Source organism: Cetorhinus maximus, chromosome 16 (assembly GCF_964194155.1).
Source record: "Cetorhinus maximus chromosome 16, sCetMax3.hap1.1, whole genome shotgun sequence".
Taxonomy (NCBI): Eukaryota; Metazoa; Chordata; class Chondrichthyes; order Lamniformes; family Cetorhinidae; genus Cetorhinus; species Cetorhinus maximus.
The window spans coordinates 81615530-81638650 of NC_135894.1; the positions used below are offsets into that span (position 1 = coordinate 81615530).

The 23121-nt window shown below is 41.7% G+C and overlaps 1 protein-coding gene across 2 annotated transcripts in view; it reads left to right on the forward strand.

Moving 5' to 3' along the window:
• The first annotated feature begins 450 nt into the window (after positions 1 to 450).
• gart (phosphoribosylglycinamide formyltransferase) overlaps positions 451 to 23121 on the forward strand; it is a 50201-nt gene continuing 27530 nt past the window's right edge. The window contains exons 1-7 of one of the 2 annotated variants that reach the window (XM_078560208.1): positions 451 to 585; positions 5577 to 5725; positions 8126 to 8221; positions 16499 to 16673; positions 17196 to 17307; positions 21923 to 21991; positions 22597 to 22722. In XM_078560208.1, coding sequence (XP_078416334.1) covers positions 5581 to 5725; positions 8126 to 8221; positions 16499 to 16673; positions 17196 to 17307; positions 21923 to 21991; positions 22597 to 22722 — 723 coding nt within the window. In that variant the 5' untranslated portion in view covers positions 451 to 585; positions 5577 to 5580. Of the gene's footprint in view, positions 670 to 5576; positions 5726 to 8125; positions 8222 to 16498; positions 16674 to 17195; positions 17308 to 21922; positions 21992 to 22596; positions 22723 to 23121 lie in introns of both variants that reach the window. The other variant, XM_078560210.1, reaches the window with a different exon arrangement.

A 23121-nucleotide genomic window follows, 5' to 3' on the forward strand; every position in this document is an offset into this window, starting at 1 on the left:
GCTGCCAGACCTGCTGAGTTTTTCCAGGTAATTCTGTTTTTGTTTTGGATTTCCAGCACCGGAATGGTTTTTTGTTTTTACCCCTTAGATCTGCACATTTCTCCTTTTTTAAGTACACATCTTAGCTATTTATCCGCCAAAATAAAAATCTGCAATTAAACATTTCACCCCCCGGCACAAACTAAAACGCTATCATTCTAAACTAAGCACATCACCGGATTACAAAGCAACATTGTACGTGTAACATGCTAGTTAAATGATTGTAGCTGGGTCTCTGGCACGCTGGTCAAACTGGGAGCAAACTACAAGCCCCACAATTCCTTCTGCATAATTAAGTTTTAAAGAAAAACTTGTAAAAATCAAATTAACAGTAACAGAACTGGCTCTGCAAACGTTACTTTTAGCCTGCATGCTTCAGTTAATTCAGGTCAAAATATTAAAACAGCAACCAAAAAAAATGCCTTGGTGACGCGTGGAGCGAAACCTCCCACTTTTCAATTTCCAGCTCTGATGATTTGCTGTGTTACAGTTTGCAGCTCAGTATTTCCACCACCCTTTCAGGCAAAGCATTGCACCGCCATTTGTGTGAGTATGTACAACCTGTGCATTTTTACTGGCGTTAATTCCTGTTGTAGCACGTGTTTCTTTCTAAGTTTCAAAGATCAGTAGGTGAGCTTGCAAACATCCAGCCATCACTTTTGATTTTAGCGTATTTCTTTCCTAATGCCCTGATTCGACCCGCGAGTTTACGATAGGGAGAAGCGATGTAGCCCGTATTAAAAAGACTGCATGGATGGTGGGAGCCAGCTGACTTAGCAGAGTCTGGATGCTTGCTGTTTTGCGTGGCTTAACACTATAGTTATGGTGCCTTTACTCTTGCAGCAATGTTAAAATTACTCATTTATGAGTTATACTTGGTAATCATCGGGATTCAGTGCAGTACTGTGATAGGGAAAATTATAAAGCAATGGACAAGTCGCAGGATTCACTGGGATACTAACAGGGTTACCAAGATTAAAGGGATAATTTAAGACTTTTTTTGTTGTAAAGGTCAGGGTTTCTTGATTATGTCGTTTGACTTGACTTCTGTTTGTTTTAAAAGATCTTCAAGATACACTGTGTTAATGAAGAGTTGATGTTTCGAGTCCTCATGACCCTTGGCAGAACTGAGTAAAGTTAGGAGAGGGGTGAAATATAAGCTGGTTTAAGGTTAGGGGGTGGTGGGGTGGTGGGGGTAGAGAAGTTGGCGGGGTTGGGGGGGGGGGTGGGTGGGGGTGGTTGTAGGGACAAGCAGGCAGTGATAGGAGCAGATAATCAATAGATGTCACAAACAAAAGGAACAAAGGGGTGTTAAAGGTGGTGATATTATCTAGGAAAATGTGCTAATTAAGAATGGATGGCAGGATACTCAAGGTACAGCTCTAGTGGGGGTGGGGTGGAAAGACTGACGACAGGGGATTACAGTTATAGATTTAAAAATAATGGAAATAGGTGGGAAAAGAAAAATCTATATAAATTATTGGGAAAAACAAAAGGGAGGGGGAAGAAACGAGAAGGGGGTGGGGATGGGGGAGAGAGTTTAAGATCTAAAGTTGTTGAATTCAATATTCAGGCCGGAAGGCTGTAAAGTACCTAGTCGGAAGATGAGGTACTGTTCCTCCAGTTTGCGTTGGGCTTCACTGGAACAATGCAGCAAGCCAAGGACAGACATGTGGGCAAGAGAGCAGGGTGGCATGTTAAAATGGCAAGCGACAGGGAGGTTTGGGTCTTTCTTGCGGACAGACCATAGGTGTTCTGCAAAGCGGTCGCCCAGTTTGTGTTTGGTCTCTCCAATGTAGAGGAGACCGCATTTGGAGCAACGAATGCAGTAGACTAAGTTAGGGGAAATGCAAGTGAAATGCTGCTTCACTTGAAAGGAGTGTTTGGACCCTTGGACGGTGAGGAGAGAGGAAGTGAAGGGGCAGGTGTTGCATCTTCTGTGTGGGCATGGGGAGGTGCCATAGGTGGGGGTTGAGGAGTAGGGGGTGATGGAGGAGTGGACTAGGGTGTCCCGGAGGGAACGATCCCTACGAACTGCCACCAGGGGGGGTGAAGGGAAGATGTGTTTGGTGGTGGCATCATGCTGGAGTTGGCGGAAATGGCGGAGGATGATCCTTTGAATGCGGAGGCTGGTGGGGTGATAATTGAGGACAAGGGGGACCCTATCATGTTTCTGGGAGGGAGGAGAAGGCGTGAGGGCGGATGCGTGGGAGATGGGCCGGACAATTGTTTTAAAAGAGAATTTGCTAACTTATTTCCCCTTGCCCGCCAGCTAAACCTCTTCCAAATGTACCCTGCTCAACCTCTAGTTTATCCCTCATTCTCTCTTGCCAGGTATTGGAGGGGAGGAGGTGGTATTGTGGTATTGTCACTGGACTAGTATTTCAGAGAGTCAGCGCAATGCTCTGGGGACCACCATGTCAAATGGTGAAATTTGAATTTAATAAAAATCTGGAACTAAAAGTCTAATGATGACCACAAAACCATTGCCGATTGTCGTAAAAACCGATCTGGTTCACTAATGTCCTTTAGGGAAGGAAATCTGCTGTGTTTACCTGGTCTGGCCTATGTGTGACTCCAGACCCACAGTAATGTGGTTGACTCTTAACTGCCCTCTGAACAAGGGCAATTAGGGATGGGCAATAAATGCTGGCCTAGCCAGCGATGCTCACATCCCATGAACAAATTTAAAAAAAACTTTTCTGAAGGCTACATAATCCACCTTGCCTCCTTGTACAAATAGAACTTTCTTTTCACAACTTCCAAAAATCAGTTTCCTAGGAGTCGATCTGGGTGCCCCTCCTAAAACATAAGTTTGTGCCAATCATTTGTACTTGATGTTAACCTAAACACATAGATGGTTTATGTACATGGATACTGCAAAACTGCACCTAACATAAACATTTGTTAGCCAACGAACTTTGAATGTTACTTGTTTTCATTCTTCTTAGAATATCTGCATCCAGAGACGCATGAAGCAGACAAAGTATATGCTTACGTCTGTTTTCATAGCTTGTTTTTGCTGGAACACATTGCTAACCTAAAGCCGAAAGCAAAAAACTGCAGAGGCTGGAAATCTGAAAGAAAAATACAAAATGCTGGAAAAACTCAGCAGGTCTGGCAGCATCTGTGGAGAGAGAAACAGGGTTAACATTTCGGATTCATATGGCCTAAAGCCATTGGCTATAGCTTGAAGGGCGCCACTTCACATCAACCATGGCTGACCAGGAGTCTCTCACGCTCTTACCCTGCCATAGGTGTGCTGGAAGGATTTGCAGGTTGACAATCAACCTGTTTGGCTACATTATGAACACAACTTCCATGGCCATCAAGTCCTGGAGTGAGACTGAAACTCAGAGCTTCTGGCTGAGCGGTGGGGACGCTACCCACTGCACCATAAGACCTTTTTTCTCCTGTTCTTATCAGGAACTATTAAGAAAATTTATTTGCGAACACATTTTAAAACATACTCTCAAAATCCAGTGGCTATAAACTCCATATGATCCATGAGCACTGTACTCCATCCATGGCCTTACCCCTACATATCTAATTAAACTCCTCCAGCCATACAATACAGCCTTGCAAGAATTTTGTGTTCTTTGAATTTTGATCTCTTTTCCTTGTATCAGTTTCCACCCTATGTTGGTGGCTATGCCTTCAACTGTCTAGACCGTTAGCGCTGGAATTCTTTCTTTAAACCTCTCCTTTGACACTTTAAAACCTACCCCTTTGACCAAGCCTTTCAATAGCTCCTTATGTGGCTTGGTGCTAGATTTTGTCTGCTAAAACTCCTGTAAAGCACCTTGGGAAGTTATTACTGTGTTAAAGACACTATAAAAATGTAAGGTGGTGTTGTTTGCAATCTCATCCTCTAATAATGTTCACAGAAACATAGAATGGTTACATCACAGAAGGAGGCCATTCAGCAGGCATGTCAGCTCTCTGCAAGAGCAACTCAGCTAGTCCCACTCCCCTGCTCTTTTCCCATAGCCCTGTAACATTTTTCTCTTCAGGTGCTTATCCAATTCCCTTTTGAAAGCCCTGGTTGAATCTCCCGCCACCAAACTTGCAGCTAGTGCATTCCAATTCTAACCACGTTATTATTTTTTTTCAAATAGGTTTTGGAAGGTTGGAAGAACTGTAGTTCTACAAACAGCAAAGGCAACTAAAACTTACCTTCCGCACAGATAAAGTTCGCACCATGGGGCTTGATTGATTTAAGGGAACCGTTAAGCAGGGAACGTTGGGACTGTAGTGTTGGCCAAATTTCTGATTCAATTGTTCCGTTTTGAAACCTGGTCGCAGTTTGAAGATGAAATTGCATTCTCTGCTTAAGGGTCTGGTGGAAACAGCTTAAGGGAAGCTAATGAGATTATGGTAGTGGGGATCTCAAACTCACGTGTTAAATAAATAGGTAGGCAGCTGTTAACCAGGCCTCTAATTCTGTTGATCTGTAACCATTTATGAGATGTAATAACAGTAATGCTAAGAGTGCAGTTAAACTGCAACTAGTCCATTACTGAGAAATAACTACATAACTCCAGAGACTGGTCTTAGTCTAACTCAGATGAAGAAGAATCATACGGACTTGAAATGTTAACTCTGTCTTTCTCTCCACAGATGCTATCAAACCTGCTGAGTTTTTCCAGCACTTTTTGTTTTTGTTTCAGATTTCCAGCATCCGCAGTATTTTGCCTTTATTTAAGTTTATTAACTCGTGCTATATATAGAATGTCAGGCAGAGCTAATTCTGTTGATAGGGGCTTATTAATCCATAAGTGATGGAAGTCATGAGTAGATCATGAGGTTTTTCTGCGTGACTTCTGAAATAAACTCAATGTCTGTTTCCTTCTGTGTTCATCCTTTTTTTTAAGTTAATTCACAGAATACTACTGTATTCCATGGTCTAAGATATTTTTCCAATCTACATTTGTAAATTTGAGGATTTTTTTGGGGGTTTGCTTGGTAGAAACTGTGAAAGTTTGTAAAAAGTCTTAAGTGCATCATTCCATTTTTTTAAACTTTATTGATAGCACCTTGTTTTATCTTGGGCTGCTTTAAAAGGCCATATTTGAGAGCTAATGTTATTGAGGTCTGTTTTTAATTAACTTGTCTGATGGTCCTTTCTTTGCAGTTTACATTTAGAATGAATGTCTCTCTTGATTTTATGTGCTGTCATGTTGAGTCTTGTGCATACTTTATCAAATCTATTTTTCAAATGTGGGTTAGAGCTAGTGTTCATGTGTTAATCCATTCGGCTGTGTCAGATATTGGTGCTATTTGTTAATGTTGGTACAATAAAATTAAATGGCTATGTGGCATGAAGCCTGATATTTATCTTGGTAACTCTGCCATTGTGTATGAGGGACTGATAAGTGATGTGCCATTTTCAAAGAGCAAGCATCTTGAATATAACTAAGAAAGATGCCTTTTTTTACAAGATGTGCAAACAACCAGTGCAGTAGGCGGCTGGAATTGTTGTGGGCTATTGTGAACTCAAGGTAATAACCTAATGTAATGGACATGATTATGTTTAGGACCATGGCAGAACGAGTACTTATCATTGGCAGCGGAGGACGCGAGCATGCTCTGGCATGGAAGCTGGCCCAGTCTCCTCTTGTACTGCAGGTTTTGGTTGCCCCCGGGAATGCCGGAACAGCTGAGAGTGGAAAAATCTCCAATTCAGGTGAGGGGTCGTTGTTACTTGACCCTGTTTCAGATCAAGTATTTAAAATTACTACACATTTTATTTGTTTCATGCTGCACTTGTGTTTAATAATTCCAGATAGTCTGCATTATAACTGAGACCAAAGGTGGATGATGCAAAATTTTGGTCAATCGTGACCAGCAAAGGGAAATATTTTAAGGAACACAGATCAATAATGATTTTATTTTTTTTAGCATTTTCAGCAATAATGGTGCTAAGTATGTTGGCACGGAATTTGGGGTTGCAATCAAGGTGGAACTATCAGCATCCACCATCATTACTTTGTAAAAATTGACAGCAATTGTGGTTGTGCACAGAAATCCAGAAGTTACTGTGAGTAATATCCTGCTCCTCCATAGGGTGCACTGATGCAATCTTTGCAGATCCAATCAACATAGGATCAGCCCAGTGATTTGACATGAGCTTCAACTTTTTATACATTACCCTCAACTGTGAAAATCATTGAAAATGTTACGTCACGTTGAATGAGATGTAATTGAGTTTTTAATTGTCATTCGTTCATGTGTGCTCTGTCGAAAAGTAGGCCCTTAGCTCACCATATGCTGATGCTTCATCCTGAGCTGTTTTCTTGGCAGTTTTTGTCAGCGGTGGTTTGCCATTGCCTCCCACTGTCAGGGACAGGGTGAGATTGTAGATTCCAAGTCTACCTGTGCTGGAATGAGAACTGAACCCGTGCAGTTGGCTTATTCTGTTAGCAAAATGAGTTAACTGACCCCTATATATTTTTAATAGCATACCAAGTCATAATTTCTGCTGAACAACCTCTCTGCCTCTGAAAAGCTAATTTTACAAACGCGGAGCATTGTTCCCTCTATTCTATGATAAAGCTTCCATGATCTTTTAAAATAATTTTTTAAACGTTTGTTTGAGATTTCAGCTTCTGCTTGAATCCCATGTGTACATCACTATCTTGATTTTACTTTCTGTAAAATGATTAAAAAGTGACTCAAGCTCTGCACTTTTTGCTTGGTTTGCTATCGGTGAATTTTTCAATCTGATTGGCTGCTCAGCCTGCCTGATGACTTCACCATTCATGGACAACCCCTGTTGATTACATCTGATTAGAAGTCACATTGGAATAAAGGAAATTGATGCTCTGAAACCTGCTTAAATCCTTGTGGGCGGTATTTTTCAAGGTTAGCGGCAAGTGTTGTCCCTTCACAGCCAACCACAAGTTTGGCCATTGTGTTTTGAAGCCTAGATACTGAATCTGCTTGATATCTTTTCTTCCAAACGTGCTGCGTCATTCATTGCTTTGCATGGGAAAAGATGGAAGGTGGGGTTACGGGAACCAACGGTTGGTCAAGATATAATGATGTCCAATCCAGCGGCCAATCACCATGTGTATTGGTGTGTCTACAATGAATACTTTCCAGATAAAGGAATTTTAGAATCTTAGCCCTGAATATTTAACACATTTAGAGTTTAAATATGCTGAGTCATGTGAGTTTTTGCTTGAAACATGTGGGATGAAATCGGAGAATTTTCTGACTTTTATTTCAGATTTCCAGCTTTCACTGTTTTTTAATATATATCTAACCTGTTAACTAAAGTTAGAGATTGCAGCCTAATCTCTGGATCCAGGTGGCCATTGCAAAACACTGACATTGTTCACTTGGCTTCCTGAAGTTGATCAATACATTGCTGCATACAGACTTTGGGTTATCTCTGATTTTTAGATAGCCCTTTTGATGTTGACCATTTAAACTTATACAGGTCAGTAAATGACCCACTTAATATAAGCACAGCAGTTATAGTTTTAGGGGAAAAATAAACACTTTTCATAAAACCTTAGTAAGATTGCAGATGATGCTGAATGAATGTGTGGTTGTATATGACTAATTGAACCAATGTTGCCGCACGCTTTGAATTGCTCCAGGTTAAAACCTAAAAGTTGCTTTTGATGAATCCCGCTAAATCAGAAATGCCTGGATCTAGACAGTGGGCGGAATTTTGTGGCCCGTTCCACTGGCGGGATTTCCAGTCCTGGCGAAGTCAATGAAGTTTTGAATGGCTTGCTGCATTTTGCGGCCCTGCCCCTCCTCCCCCCCCAATCTGTGACAGGGCCGTAAAATTCTGCCCAATGAGTTTTAGAGAATCGGGCAGCACGGGTATAAATCAGGCAGAGGACACATGAACTGCTGCACTTCTCCGATTGCTGTCCTTGGATGAGTTGGGCACTAAAGTGCCATCATCTTTTATTACAGGTTTCATTTAACACCAAAGATTGGGGCTTATACCTGCTGCATGAAGCTGATGGGAAGAAGTGTGATTTTATTTTCGGTGAACTGTAAAGCCAAAGGACCAAGATTGCCAAAATAATTGTGAAAACTATGGTTTCTCTTTTTCCCCTTGCAGCTGTCTCTGTCAGCAATCATGCTATTCTTGCCCAGTACTGCAAAGATCACAACATTGGCCTGGTGGTGGTTGGGCCAGAGGCTCCACTCGCTGCAGGTAAGCACAAGGCTGCTGAAATTACACCATAGGATAGTAGCTTTCAGTTACTTGATGCGTTCTTTTGAAGTACGTTTCTCCAGTATTTTGGTGGAATCGTATTAGGCCTTATAAAATAAATTCCTCACTCCCCTTTTAGGCTGTTTAGCAAAACTGTGTTGTGTTGCTCACCAGTGTCTCAGCATAAATTTAGGGCCTGGATCTATTAACAAAACTACTGGATCTTTGTAAATATGGTAGAGTAATGGTAATCCATATGATGGTTTAGATTAGTCTTTATTTTTTTTATACATTCATCTATAAATTTTGTTAAGAACTTTGACTCAATCATTTTTTTCCAGGTAACTGTAGAATTTTAGTTTTCTCTTCCCTGTTCCCTACTTTTATGGTGGAATTTAATGTAGGCGATGGGGGCCTTGCCCACTGACTGGAGAGCTGGTGAGAGACTCGCATCGCCTACTTTCGGGAAGGCCTGCCAGTTAGGCACTTAACTGGGCAGCGGTGGGCCTTCCCTGTGATCAGGGACTGTAGGGGAGGAAGTGCCAACTCTTGAGAGTTGCCAGCCCATCAGAGGCCAGCAGCTGTGCATTGCTCAGGGGAGCAGTGGCTGCTGCCAAAAATGCACCTGCACAAGGCCCGGGATCGCTGAGAGGACCCAGGACCCAAGTGAGTGATTGCAGGATGCAGGTCGTGGGTAAGGTAGCGGGTTCAGCAGCAAGGGCAGGGGGGGTGGCTCTCGGCACCCTCCCACTTCCAATGACGGCTCCCCTGATCAGGCACGGAGTGTCTGACAACGCAGGATCTCCCCCGGAAGCCTGCAAGCAACCCCGACAGGGTTTGTTTTTCCGGGCTTAATCAGGGCAGAAGTAGGAAGGTGGCAGATTCCCCACACACTACCCACCCCCCCCACCTTCCCACCACTATTAAATGCAATCTCTCTCACCAGCAAACTCGCCTCGGGGGCAGGCATTAAATTATGGCCTTAAACTCCACTGCATTGAAATGGTGGGTAGGGATGCAGGAGAGATGCTAGTTGATTTGTCCCATTTTTACTTCTCTCATTTCCTTTTGGAGAAGCCGTTTGCTTAGGCTGTACACCTTCCAGAAATTTGTTGGGGTTGAAACCCATCCTTCTGCCCAGCAACATGACAGCATGCCTGCTACATAGTGTGCAGTTATCTTGAGGGTGCATGGTTGAACATAGGACTTAAGAGTAGGAATAGGCCATTCGAGCCTTTGAGCCTGCTCCACAATTCAGTAAGATCATAGCTGCTCTGGTTGTGGTCTCAATTCCACTTTCCTGTCTCCAGCTCCCCACGCCCTGTAACCTTTGACCTCCTTGTTTGACATTAGTACTGTTACCTTCAGAAGAAGCCGTTTGGCCAGCTGTACAATTTGAACAGGGCAATAGGTCATTATGATGTGCAAGTTACTGCTCAGGCTTGGAGTAGTGTTCAACTCTGTATCGGTGTTAAGATAATCCTCAATTAATTAAATAGGTTTCTTCAGAGAACTGCTAGTATTTGACAGTTCAGTCCTGCTTATAATTGGAGATGATAAATTTGTACAGTAGGTGCAGTAGAACTCTGATACACAAATACAGCCCAGTATACTGAGAAATTGGTGTTAATTTCATTCAAGGTATTTACAGAAATACCAATATTTTTTGCACGCCAATTATCAAGGACTCTTTCCAGTTCAGTTATGCAGGTTTCCTCCAAAGTAAAAAGTTTGAAATCTTAATTTTTTTTTTTGTCGTTTATTCACAGTGCTACTTTACCTTTGTTTAAGTTTATGTACTCCTATCATCCTCATAGCTGTCAAAGTGAATGAACCTAAGGCTAGTACTAGTTAGGTGAACCAGCAACTTAAGTGAGTTTAACCTTGCAAGGATACTCATTGCAACATCAAAAAACTGGACCTTGACTTATGAAAGACTGATTGGGCTAAATGACCAAGTACATCTATTTCCTAGATACTTTATGATTTAAGGATTTTTTCTTTTAATCTTTCATTACAATGTGCCACCTCCTGGAATATATATGTTGAAGGAATTGTGGTTTCCAGGAAGTAAAATGCATTTGATGGGATTTATGTAATTTCTTTATGTCTGGTGCAGTTCAGTTTATTCTGTGTAATCTTACCAGTTCCCAGTGTTGTATCTAGTGGTCCCTAAATGCAGCTTGTAGAAGTCCAGATAAAACACCATGCTTGAACTTGTGACCAGAGTTTTGCTAAAGCGGTGTGCATGAAGAGTCGTTGGCCCTGATTTTGACTGAGTTTAGTGTGCAGTGGATGGGGGGCTGGAATTTAAATTCCACAGTGTGCATTTTTTTTTTAAGCAGGTTCTCCAGCTGGAAGTTAGGCAGATTAACAGGCTTTGCTCCGTGTCAGGCAGGGAAGGTTCTGGAAGAGGTCACAGGTCCGGAGTGGGAAGGTAGCCGGCAGCTGGGTTAATGGTGGGAAAGGTCCCCGAACTCTCAGTTGGAGGGAGTTGGTGTGGTGTTTATTGATGGTAAGGGAATCTGATACTGTTGTGGGGTGAGGACAGATTAGTCACCTCTGGGGATGTAGTCTTTTTCCCAGGAGGTCCGATCATAGGTGAGCAGAGTAGAAGGTTTGGTATGCTGGGAAGCAATCCTGCTCCTCCTGGCCCACAGGCTGTGCTGGAAAGGTACTTGGCTATTCCATGCAGCAATCTTTGCCTCCCCTTAACCACTGAGTTTGTTTGCCTGCACAACCCGTATCCTGGGGGTAATCTTGTTGTCCACCCACTGTCCTGCCTCCGTTAAAACCAGAGGTGGGCTGGTTGGAGGCATTTTGGGGTCAGGTTTGAGATTTTTAAAATTTCCCCAAACCCCAAACAACTTGTTTTGTGTGGTTAAAATTGCCCCCTTAGGAAATTTTAAACATATTGGGCCCAAAACTTCCGAGCTCCCCAGCATCGGATTTGGGGGCTACCCCAGAAGATGTGCTGGATAACCCCTTTCGGAACTTCAAAGGTAAGGGTTTGCATGGCAATTGCCCAGAAGTGCAAACTTCCCTGGGCAATTGTCCTGCTCTGGGAACCATCCGAAAATGTAATTGAAATCTCAAACTTCGGATGATTCTGGCTGTGTTACACAAATAGTTACTCAGAAAAAGTTAGAAGAATTAAAACTTCTTGTAACTTCTGGGTAACTATTGTAAAGTCACAGACCAATGTGACCTATGTGACTCCCCCCACACCCCTGACCCCACCCAGGGATCTTCACCCACCCACCCCGACTACCCCCCTCCAATCCCAAGCATGGTATTCTCCACCCCTCCCCCACTCCCCATGGGATTCCCTCTGACCGACCCCTCCAACCCCTGCAGGCCTGACCCTGCCCCACCCCCCCTCCCATCCCCACCCAACTTGACTGGACACCCACCCCTCCCCCCACCCCGTAGGCCTTATCTCCCCCCCGCCCCCGACCCGACCTGACCTCCAATCCCCCACGGGCTCCAAATCCTATCCACCTACCTTAGAGATTTACCTCCTCCCTTGCCTGTCAATTTACCTTTGACTCGCCCATCCACCCCATATCTCCTTATACGCGCTGCCAACTCACCCAGTATCCACCATGGGCAGCCCTCAAGAGCCATGTGGAGAGGAAATGTAATACAGCTTTCACTAGACAGACTTGATAAAAAAAACTCCCATTCATGAAACATAGAAGCATAGAAAATAGGAGCAGGAGTAGGTCATTTGGCCCTTTGAGCCTGCTCCGCCATTCAATATAATCATGGCTGATCCTCCATCTCAATGCCAAACTCCCACTCTCTCCCCATACCCCTTGAATCCCTTAGTGTCTAGAAATCCATCTATTTCCTCCTTAAATATATTCAGTGACTTGGCCTCCAAAGCCTTCTGTGGTAGTGAATTCCACAGGTTCCACTACCCATAGTGAAGAAATTTCTCTTAATCTCGTTCCTAAATGGCCTACCCCAAATGCTGAGTCCATGACCCCTTGTTCTAGACACACCAGCCAGGGGAAACATCATCCCAGCATCCAGTCTGTCCAGCCCTGTCAGAATTTTACACGTTTCAATGAGATACCCTCTCATTCTTCTAAACTCCCGTGAATACAAGCCTAGTTGACCCAGTCTCTCCTCATACAACAATCCTGCCATCCCAGGAATCAGTCTGGTGAACCTTTGCTGCTCCCTCTCTATGGCTTGTATAACCTTTCTTGGGTAAGGAGACCAAAACTGCACAAAATACCCTAGGTGTGGTCTCACCAAGGCCCTGTGCAACTGCGGTTAGACATTCTTGTTCCTGTACTCAACTCCTCTTACAATGAAGACCAGCATACCATTTGCCTTCCTAACTGCTTGCTGCACCTGCATGCTTGATTTCAGTGACTGGTGGACAAGGACACCCAGGTCCCTTTGTATACCAACATTTCCCAATCACCGTTTAAATAATACTCTGCCATTCTGTTTTTCCTACTGAAGTGGATGACTTTACACTTATCCACCTTGAACTGAATCTGCCATGTATTTGTCAGTCACTCAACTTGTCTAAATCGCCTTGAAGCCTGTTTACACCCTCCTCACCACTCACATTCCCACCAAGTTTTGTGTCATCAGCAATCTTTGAAATATTACATTTGATTCCCTCATCCAAATCATTGATATACATTATGAATAGCTGGGACCCAAGCACTGATCCCTTCAGTACCCCACTAGTCACTGCCTGCCACTCTGAAAAAGACCCATTTATTCCTACTCTCTGTTTCCTATCTGCTAACCAATTCTCAGTCCATGCCAAAATATTACCCCCAATCCCATGTGTTTTAATTTAATTTAATCAAAAGCTTTCTGAAAATCCAAATACACTACATCCATTGGTTCTCCCTTCCCTATTCTGCTAGTTATGTCCTCAAAAAAACTCCAGTAGGTTTGTCAAACATGATTTCCCTTTCATAAATCCATGTTGATTTTGTCTAATCCCGTTGATATGCTCCAAGTTTCCTCTTATCACATCCTTTATAATAGACTGTAGCATTTTCCCTACAACTGATGTTAGGCTAATTCGCTGCAATTGGCTGTTTTCTCCCTCCCTCCTTTTTTTAAATAGTGGGGTTACACTTGCCACCCTCCAATCTGCTGGGACTTCCAATCTGCTGGGACTATTCCAGAATCTATAGAATTTTGGAAGATGACAACCAATGCACCCACTATTTCCATGGCCACCTCCTTTAGTACCTTGGGATGTAGGTTATTAGGCTCTGGGGATTTATCAGCTTTCAGTCCCATTAATTTCCCATTAATTCAGCATTATTTTTTTACAAATACTAATTTCCTTCAATTCCTCCTTCTCATTAATCCTTGGTTCCCTGGTATTTCTGGGAAGTTATTCGTGTCTTCTTCCATGAAGACAGAACTAAAGTAGTTGGTTAATTGCTCTGCCATTTCCTTGTTCTCCATTATAATTTCCCCCATTGTACACTGTAAAGGACCTACATTTGTCTCACCAATATTTTTCTTTTTACATCCTTATAGAAGCTTTTATAGTCCGTTTTTACGTTCCTTGCAAGTTTACTCTCATACTCTATATTTCCCCTCTTGATCAATCTCTTCGTCCTCCTTTGCTGACTTCTAAACTGCTCCCAGTCTTCGGGCTTGCTACTTTTTCTAGCCACTTTATATGATTCCTCTTTGGATCTAATACTTTCTTTAATTTATTTTGTTAGCCATGGTTGGGCCGCTTTTCCTATTGTGTTTTTGCGCCAGAAAGGAATGTATGACTGTTGCAATGCATGCATTCATTCCTTAAATATTAGCCATTGCCTATCCATCATCATTCCTTTTAATGAAGTTCCCCAATCTCTCACAGCCAACTCACTCCTCATACCTTCGTAGTTTCCTTTGTTTAGATTTAGGACTCTAGTTTCAGATTGGACTACTTCACTTTCCATCCTAATGAAAAATTCTATTATGTTATGGTCACTGTTCTCTAAAAGATCCCTTTCTCATTGCACAATACCAAATCTAGGATAGCCTGTTCCCTAGTTGGTTCTTCGATGTACTGGTATAAAAATCCATCTTGTGCACACTCCCAGGAATTCATCCGTCACAGTATTATTGCTAATTTGGTTTTCACAGTCTATATGTAGATTAAAGTCACCCATGATTATTGTAGCACCCTTGTGACGTGCATCACTAATTTCCTGTTTACTGCCAACCTCTACCTTACCACTATTGTCTGGAAGCCTATAGACAACTCCCACTAATATTTTCTGCCCCTTGTTGCTTCTTAGCTCCACCCAGATTGATTCTACACCTTGATTTTCTGAACCAATGTCCATTCTCACCATTGCAGTGATGTCATCCTTTACTAACAATGCCACCTTCTTTTCCTTTTTGTCTGTCCTTCCTAAATATCGAATACCTTTGGATATTCAGTTCCCAGCAACCATGTCTCCATAATCACAATCATATCATACCTGTTTGTATCTATTGGCGCTGTTAATTCATCTACCTTATTGTGAATGTGCCATGCTTTCACATACAGTGCCTTTAGACTTGTCTTTTTAACATTTCTTGTTTTGTACTATGGCCTTATTTGCTGCTAGCCCTTGATTCCTCCTAGCCCTTGTTTCCTCTGCCTTCCACTTTTGCTTTTTACTTTTCTATCTTTCATTTCAATCTTTGTTTCCCTCTCTTGTGACTCCCTGTTCAGGTTCCCATCCCCTACCACTCTAGTTTAAACCCTCCCCCACAGTACTAGTGAACACCCCTGCAAGGATGTTGGTCCTGGTCCTGCTGGGGTGCAATCCGTCCAGCTTGTCCAGGTCCCATCTTCCCCAGAATTGGTCCCAATGCCTCAGGAATCTAAATCCCTCCCTCCTACACCATCTCTCCAGCCACGCATTCATCTGGTCTATTCTCCTATTCCTGATCTCGCTAGCACATGGCACTGGGAGTAATCCTGAGATTACTATCTTTGAGGTTCTGCTTTTTAATTTATTTCCTAGCTCCCTATAGTCTGCTTGAAGGACCTCATCCCTCTTTTTACCTATGTCGTTAGTATCGATATGGACCACAACCTCTGGCTGTTCACCCTCCCCCTTCAGAATGTCCTTCAGCAGCTCATTGACATCTTTGACCCTGGCACCAGGGAGGCAACATACCATCCTGGTGTCACGTCTGCGGCCACAGAAACAACTGTCTGTTTCCCTTATGATAGAATCCCCTATCACTATTGCTCTCCCACTCTTTTTTCTCTGCCTCCCACCAAGCATTCATAAAGAGCCCTTGGAGAAACGTCAATATCAACAAATATCCATTGAAGCTGCGAGAACAGATGCTGGACAACCTGTTTTGTCAGTCAAAGCAATACAAGAGTATTTTTTTAAACTCTCTCTGACCCTGCAGCCAGTTTTTTTTTTAAGTCTAAAGAGCAGGGGATTTCAAAAAATCTTTCAGATCATGATAGTTAAACAGAGCTTACCCACCCTTCAACAGCATTTAACGTCTACTCCATAGATTTATGGCTCCACCCTGCAGATTAAGGCCCTTGCAGCATTTAAAATAGGGTCTGTTTGAATTCAGCACTGAGTTCAAATGACCCTGCTGAGTTGGGGTTTCCCTCATGTGAATCGCTCACTCCCTCCTCTCCCCTAATGGCAAAAATTGGATCTGTTGGAAATGGGGCGGGACTTGCACATCTGGGTCCTATCCTCCGATTTTGAAGGTTCGTGGACTTGCAAAGACTCCGCGAAAGTTTTGCCCTTAATCACAAAATAGCAGATGTTCTTTCAAAGCAACGTGTTCTATTCCTGACCTTTCGCTCTGTGAATGACCTCAATTTCTATAAAGACAGGGATGGGGAAAATACTCCAGGATTGCTAATCAATACCTATCCAATGATGACCTGCTTTTAAAAAGAAAAGCACTTGTGTGAATGTTGGTTGAGATTGACTCTGATTTTTTTTCTTCTGCCTAGTTCTAACCATTCTAATTTTAACCATTCTGTCTACGGGGAGAAGGCCAGGGAATGGCACTTAAGTAAACTGCTTCTTCGGAGAGAGTGCAGGCACGAGGGGCCGAATAGCTGCCTCCTGTGCTATAACCATTTTCTTGATTCTCGCCCTTCACTGTGCTCCAGCGCAAGTCACTTATGTTTGGAAGAGGAGAATAGAAAGAGGGAGGAGGAAATAGAATAAAATTTTAAAACTAACTCTTTAAATACCTTACAAAACCCAGTGTTCACCATCTCTTTGTCTTTTGATTCTTGATGTTCTTCAGGAATTGTCGATGACCTGACAGCTGCTGGAGTGAGATGTTTTGGCCCATCAGCAAACGCAACGCAATTGGAAGCTAGCAAGCATTTTGCAAAAGACTTCTTGGATCGACATGGTATCCCCACTGCTCGATGGAAAGCTTTTACAGACCCTGAGGAAGCATGTAGCTATATCCAGCAGTAAGAAGGGCACTCATTTACATAGTGTGTGCATTAAATTGAGACTTTTCTGGAATGCCAAAGGCCTTCCTATTAATGTTAAAATGTCATGTGACTGAGCCTCTGCAGTTTAGCGTTCAGTGCATCAGAGTTAATGTCAAGACAGAAAGCTTAATATTTCAAATAATGGTCTTGACTTACAACTAAAACTTAATCATCCTGTGGAATTCAGATTTACTTGCCCTCACATTTTTGCCGATCAGGAAATCCAAATTGTGTTTGATCATAATATTGAGAAAATTGTTTGAGGCTCCATTACTGTTAATAAAATAGATTTGATTAAAAAATGCAGCAGAACATAAGATGTACACCATTAGCCCTCTCACTTTGTTCTAGATTGCTTCCTGGTATGTGTATAGACTGTATGTTCCTTGCTTGAAAACCTCTTCAGCAGGGAATACCTTGCATGGTGCAGAGAAGGGAAACTTCAAAACAAGAAAACCCCATATCTTGCAATGGTTTTATTGTTGCTTTTGTTTTTAGCGCTGCTTTCCCCGCACTGGTAGTAAAAGCAAGTGGCTTGGCAGCTGGGAAAGGTGTTATTGTAGCAGCTGACATAGGAGAGGCTTGCAAAGCAGTCCGAGATATAATGCAGGTATGTTACCGTAGAATTTTGTCAGTTTTTATCCTTTCAAAAATATGTGGTTTTCAGTGAATGAGAGGAACGCTCCTGGCTAAGTTCCATCAATGGTCTTCTCCTTGAGGGCTTCTGTGATAACAGTCATATTTTTGTTCCACGTAACTTCAATACTAAGCATTTGCTTCAGATTCTATTGCTTTCAGTAAATTGGGAAACAAGACTGCTAGGGGGAGAAATTTGTTCGCTGTACAGAGACTTGCATCGTTTCACCAGGGCAGGCAGCAAAGCGGCTACAGAAAAGCAGGACTGGAAATTATAATTACGGGGTATCATGGATTTCAGAAAGATAGAGAGGGAAAAAGTAAAGGGGAGTGGAGTGGCTCTGAACTTAATAGGGAAAACATAACGACAGTAGAAAAAAATGGCGCAGCTATCAGCAAGACAAAATAAAATCCATATAGATGGAGATTAAGATAATTAAAGATCAATCACACTAATAGTGTAGCCTAGAGATCACCTAATAGTGGATGAAATATGCAAACAAATTAAAGAAATGAGTAAAAAAACATTGAATAATAATCTTGGGTGACTTCAACTATATTAATTGGCCAGAAGAGGTAGGAAAAGGGTATAGGGAATGGAGTTCCTGCATTGTGTACAGGACTCCTTTTCTAACCCAGTATATAAAAAGCACAACAAGGGAAGTTTCACTAATGTATCCAGTAATGGGGAATGAACTAAGGTACATTAAAAAGTACATGTAGGGGAATATTTGGCAATAGTGACCGAAATATTGTACACTTTTTAAGATAATTGAGACGGTTATATGTTTGATGTAGACCAGGGTAGTAGATTGGAGAAAAGCCAATTTTTTGGGGTTGAGAATAGAACTTGGGAAAAGTAAAATGGAAAACAATAGTGGTGAACAATGATGTAGAACAGTAATGGCAAACATTGAAAGCAGTATTTTAAAAAAACGCAGGAAAAATATATTCCACTAAAAAATAAGAACAGGCTAAACACTAATGGGTTACCATGGATGAATAAAGACATAAGGAAAACATTGAGGATAAGAAAGGGGACATACACTGAGTATATTGACAGCAAGGTAGAGCATGACAAGGCAGAATATGAAGAAACTAGAAGAGAAGTTTTTTAAAAAGGGGAGCGAAGAGGATCTATGCAGCTAAATTATCAAGGAACGTAAAACAAAACGCTAAAATATTTTGCAGACACATAAAAAGAGGAAAGCTGTGAAGGGAATAGGGTCACTTAATGGGGAGAATAATTCATAGGCAACAATAGAAATATTAAATAATAACCTTGCTTCCATATTTACAAGGGAAACAGGAAAGGTGAACATGACATCAAGTGATAAGATTAGAAATAAGATAACTGTATTTGAATTAAAAAGAGTGCACTATGAAATGAACAAATCCAAGAGGATAAAGCCCCTGGCCCAGAAGGATTAGTTTGCATTTTAAAGAATATAAGGAAGGGATACCAGAGGCATCACAACACAATTTTAATATTCGTTAGAGAAAGGTGTAGTGCCAGAGGACTGTTGGGATAGCCAAGCTATGCCTGTGTTTAAGAAGGGAGATAGAACATGTTCAGGGAACTGCAGACTAATCATCTCAACATTGATGGGAGGAAAAATAATGGAATCCCTACTAAAGGAGCGAATAGAAGAACATCCAGAAAAGGAAAGTAAATGTAATAATGAATAGTCAACACAGATTTCAAAAGGGGAAAGTCTTGCTTGATCTATCTTGTTTTTTTTTGGTAGCTGAGAGAGAATAGACAGGGGTAATGTAGTAGGTGCAGTTTATCTAGGTTTCAAAAGGCCTCCGAGAAGGTACCATATAATAGACTAACGAGTAAGGTCAGAGAATCTGGAGTCAGGGATGAGTAGCAGAATGGATGACTAGCTGGCTTCAAGACAGAAGGCAGAGAATAGGGGTAAAAGTAGTTATTCAGAGTGCCAAAAGGTGGGAAGTAGTGTTCCACAAGAACCAATACTGGGACCACTGTTGTTCAAAACTTTTATTAACGATTTAGACTTTGGAATCAAAAATACAATTTCTAAATTTGTGAATGACACCAAATTGGGGGGAGATAATACTGAGGAGGACTGTAACAAATTGCAAGAAGATATTAACAATCTTGCAGAATGGGCATATAATTAGCAAATGAATTTCAACATAGATAAATATGAGCCTTTATATCTAGGCAAGAAAACTAACGAGGTTGCATGTAACTAAGAAACCAAGGATGGAATTTTCCAGCCCCCGTGGCGGGTTTCCCCACAGCAAGGCCAGCGAGTCTTTGAAATCTCCGTTCATATTGGCGGGACCGGAAGATCTTGCTGTTGTGAGACGCTGAAAATTCCGGCCTAAGAATCAAAATGGGATTAGATGGGCAAAGGGATCTGGGAGCACAAATACACAAATCACTAACAGTGGTGACACAGATTAATAAGGCCATAAAACAAAAAGTAAACCAAGCATCAGGATTCATTTCTGTAGGGATAGAACTGAAAAAGCAAAGAAGTTGGACTAATGTTGTATTGAATCTTGGTTAGAGCTCACCTGGAGAACTGCATACAATTCAAGTTGCCATATTGTAGAAAAGAAATAGAGACACTGGAGAAGGTGCAAAGAAGGTTTACAAGGTTGATACCAGAAATGTGGTGCATGCCTATCTGGAGTGAATGAATCGGCTGGGATTCTTTTCTCTTGAAAAGAATAGCCAAGGGGTGACCAGATAGTCTTGAAAATTATGAAAGGTTTTGATAGGGGGGACACAGAGAGAATGTTTCCTTTTGTGGGGAAGAGCATAACAAGAGGGGGAGTGGGTGGTGTAGTGGTAATGTCACTGGACGCCCAGACTAATGCCCTGGAGACATGTGTTCAACTCACACCATGGCAGCAGGTGAAATTTCAATTCAATTAAAAAGAAACTCTGGAATTGAAAGCTAGTCTTAGTAATTGTGATTGTTGTAAAAACCCATCTGATTCACTAATATCCTTTTAGGGAAGGAAATCTGCCATCCTTACCTGGTCTGGCCTACATTTGATTCCAGACCCACAGCAATATGGTTGTCTCTTAACTGCTGTCAAAGGCAGTTAGAGATGGGTAACAAATGCTGGCCTTGCCAGTGGTGCTCATACCCCATGAATGAATGAAAAAAACACTGAAGGCCATCTATGTGAGATAGTCACCAAGAAATTAAATAGGGAATTCAGATGAAACTTCATTTCCCAGATAGTGATGAGAATGTGGAACTCGCTACCAGGGGGAGATGGATTTAAGGGAAAGCTGAACTAACACATGAGGGAGAAGGGAATCAAGGGTTATGCAGATAGAGGTAGATGAGAAAAGGAAGAAAGTCCAGTGAAACATAAACATATTGGCATGGACTGATTGAGCCGGTCGGCCTGATTCAATGATGTATACCCAATATAAAGGGAACAGAGATGTTGTGGAGGGGGAAGCTGTATGCTATTGCAAATGATAGAACAATTTATTATATGTTCAAACATATAGCGTACCACTTAAAAGTAAGTGTTGAAACTGTTTCAGAGTTAAGAATTTTTCTAAAATATCCAAAGTAATTCTGTTACTGAAACATTTTATTAATTCAAGTGAACATTTTGGTGGTAAAAATATGGCGAGCTTATCCAAGGCGTTACTGAATTTTGCTTCCCTGTACAATTCTATTATGCAACAGAGGAATTAATAGAATTTATAAAATAAAATCTGTGGGATAAAGTTTCTGCTATTTATCGAAAATCAGCCAAAGCAGTGCGCACAATTGAGGAATTTCAAGCACAAGTTGCGTGAAGTGTAAATTGAGTTTCTGTAGTGTTTTGCACTGGTTTAGAAAGCATCGCGCTGGAAGCTTGGCCCATTTACAAAACTGGCCACGTTCCTAATCGAATTCATAACCATGGTGACTTTCCACTAAATGTGCTAATTTGGGGGCCTTCGAGGAGGCTCTGAAAATTACACTTTGTAGGCGCACCAGTAGGCAACTTTAAAAAAAAAAATGCTTAATTTAGAAACTGGATGCTATACATCAATGAACCTAATAAATGTTTTTTTTTGGGAAGTCATTTTCAGTTATTTAAAATCAGTTTACTCACGGTGTAGACACTGATTAAACCCATTTTCTGCACCACGTTATTACTCTTAAATATATCGAGGAATATCTTTTAATGCAAAAGAACTAAGTTGTAAAATGTTGCCTGGTTCATGGACAGTTTTACGTTTATTTGTGATTGTGCAACTGAGTTCCAGGAGAAGCTTGAACCATAAAATTAATTTGGAAAACGAGCACGATTTGTCCACAAACTGCCAGTTGTCACCCAAAAACCCTACCCTGTATTTTCAACAAAATTAAATGTTTTGTTGGAGGCTGTGGGGGTGCTTTTTGTACCATTTTTGCTCCTCTCTTTTGAAAATGATGTCTCTTTTTTGGGTACAGTTCCAAATATCTGAACCTAAATTTCTCAATTCATTATCAGTGTAATAGTTCAAATGTAGTTTTAACAACGAATCCTCTTAGATCGTTGCCGACTAATATACGGTACACAGCTAAATGTGCTTGCATTTTCTTTTTGAAAAGGAAAAGACCTTTGGTTCTGCTGGTGAAACTGTAATTGTGGAAGAGCTGCTTGAAGGAGAGGAAGTTTCTGTAAGTAAGGCTTGTGCCTTTTGCCAGCCCATGACCATTTGAAGTTTTTTTTCATATGTTTTTCGTTGCCAATTTCATCCAATTGTATGTGCAGAGTAGACTCAACGTCAGATAAACCAAGAGTAACTTGGATAAAAGTTATACCTGGACTGAAAGATCTGATCCCAGGAAAGGGTCATTCATGCAACATTAACCAAGTTTAAACCTGCATACCAGCCCAACACTTTAGGTAGAGCTCCAATCTACTGCACCACAGTATAATGGGAAATGAGGCTATACCAGGTGCTTTACAGTGAGTTGCTGTTTTGAGTGGTGACATTAGTGAGAGGTCCAGAGCAGAGGCCATTAATTTCCCCTCCAGTTGCTCTGCATTGAAAGCAGTTGCCAAGAGCAGGTTGCCTAGCGGTGCTGTGAAATTTTAGATTAAGTAGCATTGATTTTTACTCGATTCAGCTCACAAGTATCTCTTTGCACTCCCATTTACTGTTTCCAGTACTGTCCTAGTATGTGATTGCAATTGGCTAAGATATCAGGAATCAATTTTTTTCTGAATACCTTGAGTCTTTGTCCATTCCAGGAAGTGCAATTCTAATAATGTTGTGCAGTGTCTTTGTTTCAGTGACGGCGTTACTGTTGCCTGTATGCCACCAGCTCAAGATCACAAACGCTTACTGGATGGGGACCAGGGACCAAATACAGGTGGAATGGGAGCTTATTGTCCTGCTCCTCAGGTAAAATAGCATTTGAAAATTAACTCTTCTGCAAAATAACAAAGACTTTGACAGTCTGATTGCCTCCATGGAATTGTAATGTACTGTGTTGTGCAATACTGAAATATTATGATAGTCACTTGGTGTAGGCTTTAACTATCAATTCAGTGGAATTTAGGAATATGGCTCGAGGGTCGAATTTAAACTTGTTAAGACAGCCACAACTTACCTGCACCGACCCTGTTGCCATCTCACAGTTTGCAATTTTACCTGATTCTTTTAGAGCAGTTGAGAGAAACTCCTGGAAGGCAGCAGGAACCTCCTTTGAAAATGTAGAGATGATGTCATCAGGACTGTGCTGCAATTTTTAACTGGAGGCTTGCATGATCAAGGTATTGGGCTTCCCTGCTTGGCCAGCTA